Genomic DNA, 14,535 nt, shown 5'->3' on the forward strand with positions numbered 1-14,535 from the left:
ACGATGATGTGTGAAAGCACAAGAGGAAGGTTAGGCGAGAATTGGTATATGGCCGGAACAGGACTAGCTCTATAAGGTGCGTTCCTCCTCCTGTCACCTGCAGTGCTGCCTGTCCTCGAACGCAATCATTCTCGGGGCCCAGGAATGAACCCGCGGCATTCTCGAATCTCGAGGTGATTGATCAAATGACACATCAAACAGCCCATGGTCCTCCCGCTGCTTGCCAGCTGCAATCGAAGAAGCCCCAGATTCACCAAAGTCCGGCGACCCCTCCAGTTCAAACCCACCCGATACCAAGCTTGTGTCCGGCATCGGTTGCCGCCAGCTGCAGCTAGTGGCCGAGTACAGACCCTTCATAAAATCAGCGAGTCGATGCGCTCGCCCTGACGCTATCTCCTCATGTAGCTTGTCCGAGTAGATGAACTGCCTCAGGACCTTTCTCGAGTCCTCCCAGCTCGCGACACCCAAGTCTGCTGCTTGAGCGCGATAGTTGGTTTCGAACCATCCCTCATTCCCGGCGCCCACAGGATGTACCTTCTCCGCCAGTGAACCTACGTATAGTGCCCACAACCGGAGACGCCGCGGATGGACGCTGCCGTCCTCGGCTTCACTTTCGTCCAGCTTCTTGTGGAGGCTGTCGATGAGCTTCAGGCCAAACCGGAGTGGTTCAGGCGAGCCCAAAACCATGTTCGTCATCAACGCTGTGGCCACGCACGCATATGCTTGGGTGTGAGGCCGCTGGAACAGGTGAGGATAGATTGTCAAATTCACGTAGTGGTCTGCGATCCTCGATAGGCAGTCAAACTTGCGCAGTTGCTGCCAACGGAGCAACTGATCGTCGGCAGGAACATCGTGGTCTTGGATATATTCGTGAGCTTTGAACAGCTCGCGCAGGTCAGTCACCACCGCTTTCATAGCAGGATGCTCAATCAGGGGATCAAGGCCCACCGCATGGTCCCCGACAATGCCCGCAGACAGCAAGCGTGCTTTCCATGGCTGACTGAGCGGACCAGGTGTCCATTCTCGGGCCGGGAAAAGAGGTCGAGTTTCGTATTTCAAGGCGAAATAGCAGTCACAAGAAAGGAGATCCTCTCGGAACCATGCATCGGTCATGATCACCCCGCCGGCCGCATTGACCAGTTTCCGAAGCATTTTGAGGTGCATGCGCGCTACCGATGTGTTGTCGACGAGAGTCTCGGTTGAGAAGAGCTTGAGAGTGGCCTTGAGAGTGATCAGGTCTTGGGGTCCCGGTCTCGCCACTCGGCTTTTCAGCTCTGTCATGGCCTGGCCTTGAAAAAAGCGTGACTGGCACGCTAAATTATCGTCGTTGGTCATGCCCGCCATGGCCGAAGCAAGGAGACTGAGATATGCATTTGCGTAGCAACTGTCTTGGTTGATGATCGCGGTATCCTCCCGGCACTTGCGGATTTCGTACGATCCTTGCACTCTCCCGAATTCTTGGGGCCAGCTTTGGGGGATGAAAACGTCGTATGCGAAACCGACCAGTTGGTCCACGAGAGGTGGCATGGATGGAACTGAAGACTCAAAAGGATTGCCGGTAAGATCCAGCGGTGTGCCAATAGCGCCAAGTAAAGAGGCCGAGTCCTCCGAATGCGGCGAATGCGGCGAAGTCGACAAGGTCGGTAGGCGGCTGCCCGACGCCTGACCAGTGTTGATGCCGGGGTAGTCAAGCTGAAGTGGTTGTGGTAGCTCTGCTATCCAAGGATCGAATCCCAACGGAGCGACCGTCGGCGTGGCGCTTGTCTGCATGGTAGTGTCCCCAGTCAAACTGCTTCTTTTGGGTATCTCGTACGGGGCTCGACGAACAGACTGTTGCTGCCTAGCCTGTATCTGCGATTGCAGATGCGATGGAGACGAGAAGGGGCCCACGGGCACGTTCGCAGATGCTCGCAGCCTCTTGGCCTGCTCCTGTTTCTTCCATCGCTCGTAGCGGTTCATGACGTGCCACGACACAGCAGCGTTGTGATCTTTGGAACTGATGTTGCCGGCATCTTTGTTGACAAAGGAGAACTCGCCACGAAAGGGTGGTGGCTGGTCGGCTGACTCTCTATCTTTTGACATGGACTTCTGATACAGCTGATGGACAGCTGTGTCGAGCGTAGGACGTTGGTATACAAGTGCAGCCATGCTTGGGAGGAGGGGCCGGCCGGCGGTTTTGAGGTCGCTGAGGGCACTTCATGATGCAGCTCCGCCACAAGCAGCGAGAAGACGGAGGGATCTTCTATACTGTATTCTTCATCCTTAGCTGAGCATTTGAGGACGTCTGATGGAAATTCGAGGCCATATAATTAATCCAAGGCCGCGAACGCCGAGGACACGCACCCCAGTCTAACCCGATAATGAAGGTCATCGTTGCAATCTCATTGGCGGGGGTAGGAATTGGAGGCCCTAGTCGTGGCAGCTGTGCCTGTTAGGTGCGGGTTAGGTGCCAGTAAGGTTCCTGTTAGGTGCTGTCAGGTGCTGTTAGGTGCTGTTAGGTGCTGTTAGGTGCCTGTTAAGTGCCTGTGAGCCTTGGGGCCGATGAGACGTCAACAGATCTCTGCTTAGGTCAGAGATCATGCCGCGTGCGGAATTGAAGTAGCCAGCCACCCGCTACACAATAATAATGCTCATCTTACCTTATCCTTCAAGTTCACCCTCAGGCTCAGCCATGGTGGCTCCTACAAGCTTAGTCAGTGTGGGATTGCATCAGCCTCTGTCAGTCAGCATCCATTTGTCATTTCTCGGTCATTATTTTCGATCTCGTTCCATCCTGTAGACCTTGCCTAGTCGCAGGCGACTGTCACCGGCGTTATCTGTATGTATATAGGTTAATCTCAATTAATCAAATAATCCAGGCTTCACCGATTCGGGCCATGCCAAAAATCCCGTGGAAACTGCCCGGCCCACGAAGGCATCGAGTCTAAGAAGCTGTGACAGAATTGGTGTGCTCGTTTTGAATGTATGGGTATGTTGGCACCCACAGTGTCTCGATAACTCTGAGTCACCTGCGCGCACAGTCATCTGCTTTCCGCTTCTTGTCCTGATACAAGTTATTTCGTGAGACTACTCGGCTGGGGCTGGCTATGACTATTCCGAGACCTCACTCGTTGGCGCAGCCTACGACGTCGTATTACAACATCTCATTGGTGGCGACGTACTGGAAAGCAGCAGCTTACAATGCATTTCCGGCACTGATAGAACGTCACGGCTTGTTGTGACTAACCTATTGAAATGGAACATTCCAACAACAGCGCCTGGATACGACCTGGAGCGGCCGGGCTGACCACAAACTCTCTGACGGGCCTGGCCATCTAGCATCTAGGTCCCCCCCTTGTTTGAGACAACTGAAAGTAGGTCAACAGGGAGCACTCGAATTTGATTTTCAAGGCCTGCAAGGCTAGCAGTTGGGTCAACCCTGGTGCTCTCTGCGCCGACTGTAGACTAGGAGTAAAGGAGTGAAGACTAGAGAGGGCCCTCGGGCGGGTTGGGAGACGTCTGTGGTCCATGAACTTGATCGCGGTTGTCCAGATGGCATGCATCAGGCCCTAAGAGGTTCAGCCAGGTCAATTAGCGTCCCTCAAATGGTTGCCTCCAGAATGACTGGTTGCTCACTCCGCCTCCACACCACCATGAGCCTCAAGCAAACTGCGTGGCGATGCCCGCGAGAGTCGCTGAGGGCTCAGTAGTGGTATGCGTAAGACTCCGAATGGCCTGGGCTTGAGGAGGTCTGTTGTCGATGTATGGGACCACGCACGCAGCAGCAACCTCTCCTGAGCTGATGTTATTGACGTGCAAAGAGGGAGGAGACACCGTCAGGTCCCAGATGCCGGCGATGTCGCGCATAAAGGCGGCTGTCATCTCCGCAGTGGCTGACCAGCTGAACAGGCACCAAGCCGTTAGCACGCCGGCCTGCCAATGCTTCAACCCCCCAGGTTCGCGGGTGGCGTTGGGTCATGGGAGTTTACTCTGTAGACTGCCCCTGAGCCCTGCTTAGCAAAGCTAACCGTTGGGGGCAACGCGTTGAGCATTATTACTCTGTATCCGCGTTAGTTGACGGCGAGTCAGCAAATACCAGGACTCGGAATGGTGAAGGGCCAGATCAAAGTTGTCTTCTGATCCGTGGGATGATCTTGCCATTTTTTGGAACTTGCTGCTTGCTGCCGGGGTTTCCACCTCTTGCTACGAGTACAGTTGCTTAGATCCCATTACTCGACGGACTCGTCTCATGTATACCTACCTGCAGCCGCGCCATAAGAAACACCATGTCAGACGTTGGCTTCCCGTCGAATCATGGGACGAGCTCATCATCTTCTCTAGGCAAAGTTTAGGAAGGGTCTTCCAGCAGCCGAGGCGTTTCTCGTACTCCGTACTCTGTATGTGTATCGAGACGGTGGCCGCGAGACTAGGCCTTTTAGGCTAGCATACTAAGTAGTGCGTGTGCGTGTGCTTGTGTTGAAGTAAGGCGATCAAATTAAGATGTATGAATGTCCCCTCGTATTTACAGAGTAGTCTGCGACATTCAGACAACAACGAGGGAAACGTGGCAGATCGTCGATGATCTGCTTGTCAATCCGAATGTCATCCGGACAGGTATGTAGCCAGCCACAATGGCTAGGGTTTAAGGAGTACGGATACTCCATACTGTGAAAGAAATTCTGGAGCGAGTGTCCGTACATCAGAAAGTGGACCGTGATGCTTGGCCATTGCTGTCAATTATCAATATGAGGGTAACTGGGTGACACAAAGATATTGATAGCCCAAGCCTTGACGGATCAGTCTTAGTCGAAGTAGTACGGTCATTAGTCCTCTGTCGTGGCAGCCCTAGCTAAGCTGGCAAGATGGAATGCCCATCCCCCACCTTTCATGTGATGGTGTCGGCTTGCGTAGTTGCTAGAGAACTCATGACAGATGCTTCTGAGACGCCTTCTGGATTCCAGCTCTGCATGTCCGTACGGTGTCGCTCTGTGTCGGTAGGAACAGAGAATGATAGCGACCACCTTCTCGCCGACTGCTGTGGTGGGTCATCGGAAGAGTGCCGTACTCTGTAGAAACCCCAGGAACAAGCCACATCCTACTCCGTAGGGATATTCCGAGCAAGGGTTGCTGATCGGGCGATCGTGGGTCTGGAATTTGTAGTCCAAGCATGTGAAAATGCCCAACAGAGTCAATCAAGATGTGTTTCAGGCGATGCGGGCTCGGCCATCGTGCATCAAAAAGTTGGCCTTGATAATGCATTAAACACCCAAGGATGAATCCAGATACCTTGGTAGGGTTGGTTTTCAGTACCTCGCGCAGTGTTCATGACGTACTTTCCTTAGTCAATCGACGTACAACGGCGGACCTTCATGAAATCGAGAGGCGCCAGGCGTTTTGAGTCTTGTTGGCTTCCTTGTGCCGTCCGAACCACAGTATCCATTTGCTTATTGGTGGTCCTAGGACCTCCCGGCGGCGCTGTTATGACATCTTCCTCTCCCCACACTTTTCTTTTAGCGCCTATTCCGCACACTCACACAGGTGGGCTGGGCGTGCTATCTGCCTGCGGTGGGCGCACCTTCAGGGTAGAGGGGTCGGCGGAAAATGTCTGGACTGTACCACGGCGGATGCATAAGAAGAGAAAAACGATTTCGAATCGGCCGGGCAGTATGGATCGAGGAAGTTTCGCCCATCTCGTGAACCTGCTCACAAGGAGGCTGGATGATACCTATTGATTCGACTGATCTTTATCTTGCCTTCGCTGACACAGAAGACCAGTCGCAGCTTCAACCACAGCCGACAGTGTCTGCCAGAGCGGTGGCCTGATGAGATCGTATTCACCTTTCAGGTATTGATGGGCAGGCATGCAGCATCTGCACGAGTTGCACCTGCAGAGGCCGCAAACTGAAATTGACGGACCTGCGTCACCCCTGTGATTGCTGCACGTGCTGCACCCGAACTGCTGTGCTGTGTTCACGGGCGGGCAAAAATGAGCGGATTGCCATGAGCCAGGCTTCCTTTTCAAGAGTGGTGAGAGGGCGGATGGAAGCGACGTCAGGGATTACTACCTTCACATGGTATCCCTACTCCGTCCTGCAGGCGAGTTTGACGGCCGTCTGCCAGAGCTGCTTTGGTGGTCAACAAGGGACCCCAGCACAGAAGATAAGCCGAGCAGGGATTCGAAAGGCGAAAATGAGTAGCAAGGAGCCAACGCCAGTTGGTGGGCTTTGGTGGATGAGGGAGGGACAAGCGACAAGCCAGCCCACCAAGAAGCTGTGAAGCAGTGCAGCAGTGCACCACCTCTCGCGGCTCGAACCCACTACACTTCTGCACTGTTGGTGTTCAGTGGTCCATCTGTGTGGCATGCGACCCACGACGGCTGGACAGGGGACGGGGGTTGGGCCATGTCGCCTAAATGTAGCCACAAACCGCCCATGGAGGCAGCAAGTAGTAGGCCTAACGGCAGACACCACTGTCGCCGCTGGCCTCTGTCATTGCGGGCTTGGGGCATTTTATTAGCTTGGCTTCTTGGGCACTTCTGGCTCCCCCTCCGTCATCTCTTTGGTGCTTCCTGCGCTGCTCACCTCCTCTGTTGTCGTCCTTCAATTCGAGCCTGAAGGTCGTCTATCGCCCGCGTTCCTTCTAGACTCTTCACATCTTCATTTCGTTTTGTTCATATTGCCCTGCATCTTCCTCCTTCTTTAACACATCTAAGAGGCATTTATACGCTCGTGTCTTCGAACCAACCCCGTTGCTCCACCGTTAAAAGTCGAGCAGATCGCGATGAGAGTAGTGTTGGCCTTTTACCGGAAGCCGCTTTCTTGATTGATCTCAATTGTCGCACGAGTTGCTGGACTTTTGTACCGACGAACCTTGTCTTTCGCTCCTTTCAGACAAACCGATTCATTCTCCGACTGCAGATTCACAGTTGGCGGTCGGAGCGCATTCAACCAGACCGCTTCTAGCGGCCCTCCCGAGAACACCAGCGATTATTGGTACAGGCCAAGGAGGACCTTGATAGTCCGTGATTCTACAATACTCGGATGGCATACGTGATTTGGTGTCGAACGGCCAAGCTATGAGTGGGAGCACTGACGGAGTCTGAGTGTGTCTTTGGCACGACAACTCCATGTTCAACGGCCATATATCCAAGGATAGGCCATAAAGAATCAGGCTTGAGGCCATGTCCGATAACGTCGGTATAAGATGGGCCCTAGACCTGCAGCATGCCCGCCACAACCCGGAGTCTGCTGGAGACATGAGTGGCTTGACCCGGATCACGTCTCGTGAGAATGAGACCAATTCACAAGAGCTAGACAGAGGTAGTGCCTCTCAAAGTTCCGGTGGTGATTCCAGCAGTACACAGCGCAATACTCCCATTGCGTTGGCTGCGCAGAACCTTGCAGAACCTGTCGACGACAATGCCTTTGGCCGACTGGATGCGCATGTACAGCAGGGCGTCGCTGTATCTCCCGGGCTTCCTTCATCTAGATCGCATCCATCTCTTCCTTCGTCCACCCAGACATCGTCAAATTCATTAAAGTCCATGTTTGAGCGTGAGCTTGAGCGCGGGAAACCTGCTGGGACGTCCACGGTTCATCGGGCGCTTTCCACAAAGTCAACAGTTGCGTATCCGCGCCGGCGTCGTCCATCACACTCAAAATCTCTCTCCCACTCTCTGTCAACCTCAAAGCGAACAGTCAACGCTGACCGTCCGACCTATCCTGACCAATCCTTTGCTGCTTTACAAGTCCAGTTTCCTGCTTCCAGACCTCCTCCACTCCGGACTCGAAGCTCTCATCCGGCACAAAACCTCCTCTACAACGAGATGTCGACCTGGGCTAAGCCGACTCGAGATCGGCAGTCCAACTGCCAGGGTACGAAGACTGCAGACAATACACCCATGTCGAGCCCTGGCCTCTTCAATCCGGAAGCTCGGGTACCTTCATCGCCCTCTCTTACCGAACTCGGTGCCCAGCTACATCACCTTCAAGAACCCAAAGAAACACACACTGCCGAGATCGAACATGACACCTATTCGGGTAACAAATTCATCAACAACTACGAGATTGTTCAGGAACTAGGTCGAGGCGAGCATGGCAAAGTGAAACTTGGACGAGATATCGAAAAGGGCACTTTGGTCGCGGTCAAGATCGTCCCGAGATACTCTGTTAAGCGACGCCTTGGTCGCCTCGGTACACCAGAAGACCGCACAAAGCGAGAAGTAGCTATTCTAAAGAAGGCGAGACATCCGAACGTTGTCAGTTTGCTGGAGGTCATCGACGATCCCAACAAAAACAAGGTCTACTTGATCCTCGAATATGTGGAGCGAGGCGAAATCAAATGGCGCAAGCGGGGTGTTCGTGAAATTTTGGCAGTCAACAACAATAGGTTCGTCCAGGAACGCTTGGGTATACAGCTACCTCTTGAACCAGTCGAACGGGACCTTTTCAATATTGCCCAGGCTAAGCGCCGTCACGAACAGCAAGAGAAGGCGCGGGCCGCAGCTTCAAACTTGATCCCGAACTGGAGTCTTGAGCATGGAGGGGACGAACTGGATGACGATGAGGGATTGTCAGATATCTCTCGATCTGGCTCCCGACATTTCTATGAATCAAACATCCCCAGCAGGACTGGCTCCCACGAAGACTACGCTGATATAGCCCTAGCTGGGAGCATGTATGGTGCATATACCCCTGATGCGTATCACAACAGTCGGAAATTCAGTATCGCGACCAGCGCTGTTTCCCACATGTCGTCGGAGTGGAATCTCGATGAAAACGATGACGAGAAATCCTACGTTCCTGCCATGACTCTTGAAGAAGCTCGCGGAGCCTTCCGAGATACGCTGTCTGGCCTTGAATTCTTGCATTTCATAGGTATCATTCACCGTGATATCAAACCAGCCAATCTGCTCGTCACCAGCAATGGGACCGTCAAGATATCGGACTTCGGTGTCTCTTATCTCGGACGTCCAACAACCGACGAAGATCCTGAGAATAAGCTTACAGAAAACGACGTTTCAGCACTGGACGACGAGAAAGAACTTGCCCGGTCCGTGGGAACACCAGCATTCTGGGCTCCTGAACTTTGCTATGAGGACCCTTCTATGTTCGAAGAGAAGAATGGCCCCAAAATCACTGGAGCACTCGACCTCTGGGCCTTGGGTATCACTCTCTACTGTATGGTGTATGCTCGCCTCCCATTCTACGCAACTGAAGACATGGGGCTTCACGAAGCAGTATGCAAGGCTGAAGTCTTTTTGCCAAGCTCCCGACTTGTTCCCGTTGACACGTCGCGTGATAGACCTACGTACCACGTCCCGACTTCGATCAACAGCAACAAGCGACTGGATTATGAACTCAAATTCGAACTTGTACCAGAAGGGGTTCGCGATCTCATACGAAGACTCCTAGTCAAGGACCCTGCGAAGCGCATGACCATCCTAGAAGCGAAACGACATGAATGGGTGGTTGAAGGCATGCATGACCCGTCAGAGTGGTTCAAAGGCCCTCCGGAGATGGAGAAAGAAAGCAAGAAGAAGATTTTGGAAGTGGACGAAAAAGAGCTCTCGCACGCGGTTGGCAAGAGAAACATCATTGAACGCGCGCTGAATACGGCTGGGAGACTGGCAGGAAGTCTCCTTGGTAGAAGCAACACGCGAAAACGTGCTCCCAGTGCAGCCACCTCTGCAAGTCACAGTCGCTCCAGCGATTCAATTGCGTCAGCTTCGCCGTCCATCGCAAGCACCGCAGCAAAGAATGAGCGTGATAGGATGCGGGATGTCAGAAGAACTAGTCTGCGTGGCGATGAAGTTCTAGCTGCTCTCAAGACTTCCAGAGAGAATACTGAGCATCCCCTGGCGCAAAGTCAAACCGCAAGCCCTGACACATCTCCACATGAGAATTACTTCGGCAACTCGTTGCTAATTCCAACGGCAGCATCGACAGGTGTCAGCCCCATGCAGGAGCGTGAAGGTCGTCCCCGCATACCGGATAGAGCCATCTCTATCCTTTCGACTACTGAGTCAGTCAAGACGATCAAAGCTTCGCAGATGCAAAGGCACCCTTCGCCACTTCACGACTCATCTCCCTCCATCGTCGGATATAGCACTCACGATAGAAGCTTGAAAGCCAGGGTTGATGGTCTTTGGGAGGGTACGGCAAAGACGTTGGCCAGACTCGGCAGCCGAGACCGTCGGTCACAGAGAAGTGAACACTCGCCAGTATCGAGTCGCCACTCCTCTGAAGGTGATGGCCACACCCGACCTAGCATTGCCGTCAGTACAGCTTCAGCTGCGGGTGCCATCGAACCACCAGATGCCTTGAGGACCCCAGTCACATCGGTCGACGGCAACACAGCTCCACCACTTCCTCAGATGCAGGCCACGCCATATCCAAGGACTGTTTTCCAAGCACCTGCATCGACGGAAGAGGCCTTTGAACAAGCCCGGGATATCAACCAACGCCGGCTCATTCAGGAGGCCCATCAACAAGCTGTGGCCGCTGCAGAGGCTTCCTCGAGACGCCCGAATGAAACCACAGTCAATGAATGCCCGCCATCTCCTGACGATATGATGTTTCTGGAAAGACAGCGGACCAAGGTTTCAAACGACCCGCCACAATTCTCCATCGGCTCTTCAGGACCATCGGCCAGCACCATTGCGTCATCGATAGATGGTTATGGTGCCAGCAGCGTGTCACAAAGCATCTCCGACCCGAGTTTTGGAGTCGAATCTGGTGCATCTTCACCTCCTGGCGAAGGGTTTATGACCATGGACCAGGCGGGAACTCCAGCCGATGTCACTGCTGCGGGCAAAGACATCGAACCGGCCTTCATGCGCACCGCAGACACGATCACCAAACATGGGAGACCGACGCAAACCGCTACCGGGCCCTCTCTTGAAGATTGGCAGAACAACAGCTATGAATACCATCACGATGACGACGATGACTCCGATGAAGATGCAATGATGATGGGCGTCGCTCAGAAGAAGTTCTAATGGCTCTCATCAGGGCTGGGGCAGAACAGTTGCCAGCACAGGGCTTCTCACATTCTTTTCCGCCCACTTTTATTTTTACAACTCCCCCTATCCTCATCCTTCCCATTCATGGTGGGATTTCTTCTTAGATACCCTGGTTAGAGAAAGCAAGGCGTATGATGTGTCCTGCAAATGCGACTCGCTTCTTTTTTCTATGTTACGGAAGGCACCGGATTATGTCGACAGCGGGCGAGGCATATTTGAGCTGCTTTAATGCGAAGGCAAACCAACTGAAAAGCAAGGAGGCTGTTTGTGATCCATGGAAAAAACAACAATGCATTGTACATCAGCACAGAATTGAACACCAGCATAAGGACGGCAGCAATGTACACATGAAAAGGTGTCGATCGGGCTGTCTCAGGAAACCAAGTCCGTAGCGCATACTTAGGTAGTAACGGGCAAATACCCCCAAAGACTGTGTACGGATGCTCTGTCCTGCTGCTGCTAGGAGTAAGGAGTAAGTATCCGTACTCTGTACTCCGTAGTACTAGTCAGGTAACCTTCCAATTGCTATAGCGGAGTTTTTCCAGTGGCCGTGCCAAGCCCGTGGTCTACCCATCCCATTGAAGGTGCAAAGCGAACTCGTCCCCGTCGAGCAGTGGACTCGACGACCTGTTGCTGCTGCCGCTCTCACTTTTACTCGACCGTTTCCATGTCCATGGGGCATCCTCTTTCCCTGTATTGGCCTCCACGTTACTGACCACCTTCCGACCTACTCGATCGCTTTCAGTCCTGCGGCACCTGTAGCAGGTGCAGCGAACCTAGATCAGCTTCACCACGACTGCTAACCGTTTCGGGACCATCCCCCATTACCCTGATTTCGCCTCAAGATGCAGAAGGTCTTGCGCATCAACCTCCTTGCGCGTAACCAGGCTCTTAAAGGTGCCCGGAGAAAAAATCTCAAGAAACTGAAGGAAGAATGGGCAGACCATGACCAACGTCGGATAGCCATGGATAAGGCACAACGTGGAATTATTAAAGACGAGCGAAGACATCGGAGAGAGGACTGGATAGCCGGGCCATTGGCGCCTAAACGAGATGTTGGCAAGCGGCAAGAGCTTTACGCCACGGTACCCGGCTTGCTTGCCCAAGGTGCCCCGTTTCCAGAACGTGCTCGACTTGGGCCCAAGGGAAACGGGTGGGATCCTGTAGGATCCGAAGGCTTGGAGGGCGAGAACAAGGAGTGGGAGGGCGTCGGAAATGAAGGCAACATTGTTGAAGGGGACCGTGTCTGCGTGATCCATGGCAAAGAGGAGCTGATAGGGAAAATTGGCCGAGTCAAGACTGTCCATGCGGAGCAAAAGCTCTTATCAATCGAAGGGCTTAATATGGTACGATATCCCAGTTCCATATGCACACTACCCGAACTAGGCACGCTTCTAACCAGCAGCGAGTATAGGCCGACATTGAAATCCCCGAAGGAACTCCCACCCGAGAGCGCGTCGCCTTCCAGAGTATGGAGCTGCCTTTACCCATCGACTCTGTTCGGTTAGTTCACCGATTGAAAGACGACGAGACCGGCCGCGACCGGGACGTGATCGTCAAACTCATCCGTGGAGGAGCGCCGTACCTGCAGCGGGAACCTTACTCGCCCTTACCCCGACACACACGATATATTGCAGGGGAGGATGTCGAGATTCCATGGCCGGAGGTTGATACGCCCACTTACCAGACCTTTGATTGTGACACGAACCGCTTCGACGTCGAGTCCCAGTCATACATACCTTCAATTTACCAACCGCCCCTTCCGCGTTCAGAAATCCTCGATGAGCTCCGAGCCGACAAATATGCGCGTGACCGCGAATGGCACGACGACGAGTACGTGCGTATGAAGGTCCTAGAGGATGCCCGCGCCGCCTGGTATGCGCAGCGCAAGCTACAGTCGCCCCTTGAGCGGCTAGCGGAACATAAACGGAAGTTGGCAGAGAAGAGGATCGAGGAGATCAAAAGGCAAGGGTTGTCGGATGAGACTATGAGGATAATATCGGAGGCTCAAAGAACGAAGAGGCCGCGGAAGCAGACGGCGTTGGCAGATTAGATGTGGCAGTGGGATCTAGGTTTGTCGGTGGGTGCTATGCGGCCGCCCTACTATTGAAGTCCCAATCCAGTGAAGGGGTTCTGCTCTGAATCTCGAGCTCCGGTTGTATAATATGGTAGCGACTAGGAATGTTCAAGACGACCAAGATTGGGCCTGTGTACTACTGCATTTGCCCTAGAAAGACCTCACATGGTGATATTTCAAAAGACAGCAGACCTGCTTTCCATACCATGATATGTACAATACTTTTCTGCTGTTTTGCAGGTGCAAGCAAGGAAACATTCTATCGGTTCGTCATGGGTTCATTCCGCATCACCACGTCGGGTTCGCTGGTGTGAAGCGACCTGAGAGGTACAGCAATCTATGTTATCAAAGGTCCAATATACTCTACCCTGGACTCTCCCTCCTCAACCAGCTGCGGCCACTGCACAACAAACCGGTCCACAAAGGGTTTTAAAAGGCGGCCACTCAAACTCAGCGACTTGACGCGCGCCCAGCTTTCAATGAAAATGCTGCGCATCTGGCCGGCTTGCGTATATGAGACATTTTGTCGCTCGCGGGATCCGGCCGAGTGTACAGTTTGCTTTGTAGATTGCCACCACGAATTGGCCCGGCTGTTGGACCCGAAGAAGCGTAGAATGATCGAGGCCAGAATGACAATGACTCCCGTTCCGGGCCCATTAGTAAGAATCAAGTCTGGGTATAAGCGAGTAGCCCGTGTTCGACGTTGGGGGCCGATGTCGCGATGCGTGCCTCTCAGCACGGCAAAACAGTCCCACAGACACCGCAGACTTGATATCTGAGCGGTCAGGAGACTTTGATGGACTTTCCTAGCGCGATAGACAGTTACGACGTCGTAATTCGTCCCCGTCCCCTCAGGGATACTAATGCCTGAAGTTTCGAGGTTGGAGAGCAGTGACTTTTCGAAATCGTGAGCTTTCAGCGCGGAAAAATCGTCGCCCGAGCTGACCACGTAGGTGCGATATGTGAAGTCGAGTTGCAAATGTGGAGTTTGGGAGAGGATGTTCAGCATCTCCGCTGTGTGGCCGCCAGAGCCCAGGACAATCAGAACATGTGTTGGATCGAGGGCAGAGCGGCGTGGACGTGGCGACGGAGGTTCTCGAGATAGCACCGAGATGAGGCGGAAGAAGGCGACAGTGAGAAGCAGGAAAGTCGTAGCGGAGACTATGAGCATAAGTTGGCGGGTCGACGAGAGACTGAGACCGATGTCGAGCATGTTCGTTGGCCAGAAGGAGAATTGCGAGTGTTGGGAGGGAAGGCTATCCCTGCTGTATAGATGGTCGTCCATGCCGAGCAATTGGTGGCTACACTGAGGTCAATTTAATCGAAGTCGGAGGAGAAACAGACGCCGGGCGACAAGGCTACGACCCCTTAGGTCTCCGGAAGCCGTACGGATACAGGAATGGCATATTAGTCGGCGCGCAGTGGTGAAGGGCAACTCTTAGTGCTTGGTGGCCAA

At 53.5% G+C, this 14,535-nt stretch overlaps 4 protein-coding genes across 4 annotated transcripts; 2 read left to right on the top strand and 2 right to left on the bottom strand.

Annotated features, from left to right (window-relative positions):
- Positions 1 to 93: 93 nt before the first annotated feature.
- On the bottom strand, positions 94 to 2,148 carry A1O3_09953 (uncharacterized protein; the record flags this gene model as incomplete). Its single annotated transcript, XM_007740044.1, has 1 exon — positions 94 to 2,148. One exon carries the CDS (start codon positions 2,146 to 2,148, stop codon positions 94 to 96), a length of 2,055 nt encoding a protein of 684 aa, XP_007738234.1.
- A 5,011-nt stretch (positions 2,149 to 7,159) lies between these two features.
- A1O3_09954 (CAMKK protein kinase) lies at positions 7,160 to 10,978 on the top strand (the record flags this gene model as incomplete). Its single annotated transcript, XM_007740045.1, has 1 exon — positions 7,160 to 10,978. The coding sequence occupies one exon, from the start codon at positions 7,160 to 7,162 to the stop codon at positions 10,976 to 10,978; it is 3,819 nt and encodes a 1,272-aa protein (XP_007738235.1).
- An 869-nt stretch (positions 10,979 to 11,847) lies between these two features.
- Positions 11,848 to 13,055, top strand: A1O3_09955 (uncharacterized protein; the record flags this gene model as incomplete). The annotated part of the gene is made up of 3 exons (XM_007740046.1): positions 11,848 to 12,127; positions 12,224 to 12,348; positions 12,417 to 13,055. 3 exons carry the CDS (start codon positions 11,848 to 11,850, stop codon positions 13,053 to 13,055), a joined length of 1,044 nt encoding a protein of 347 aa, XP_007738236.1.
- A 361-nt stretch (positions 13,056 to 13,416) lies between these two features.
- Positions 13,417 to 14,292, bottom strand: A1O3_09956 (uncharacterized protein; the record flags this gene model as incomplete). The annotated part of the gene is made up of 1 exon (XM_007740047.1): positions 13,417 to 14,292. One exon carries the CDS (start codon positions 14,290 to 14,292, stop codon positions 13,417 to 13,419), a length of 876 nt encoding a protein of 291 aa, XP_007738237.1.
- Positions 14,293 to 14,535: the final 243 nt, after the last annotated feature.

This window comes from Capronia epimyces (genome assembly GCF_000585565.1).
Source record: "Capronia epimyces CBS 606.96 chromosome Unknown aczIQ-supercont1.10, whole genome shotgun sequence".
In the NCBI taxonomy this organism is placed as follows: domain Eukaryota; kingdom Fungi; phylum Ascomycota; class Eurotiomycetes; order Chaetothyriales; family Herpotrichiellaceae; genus Capronia; species Capronia epimyces.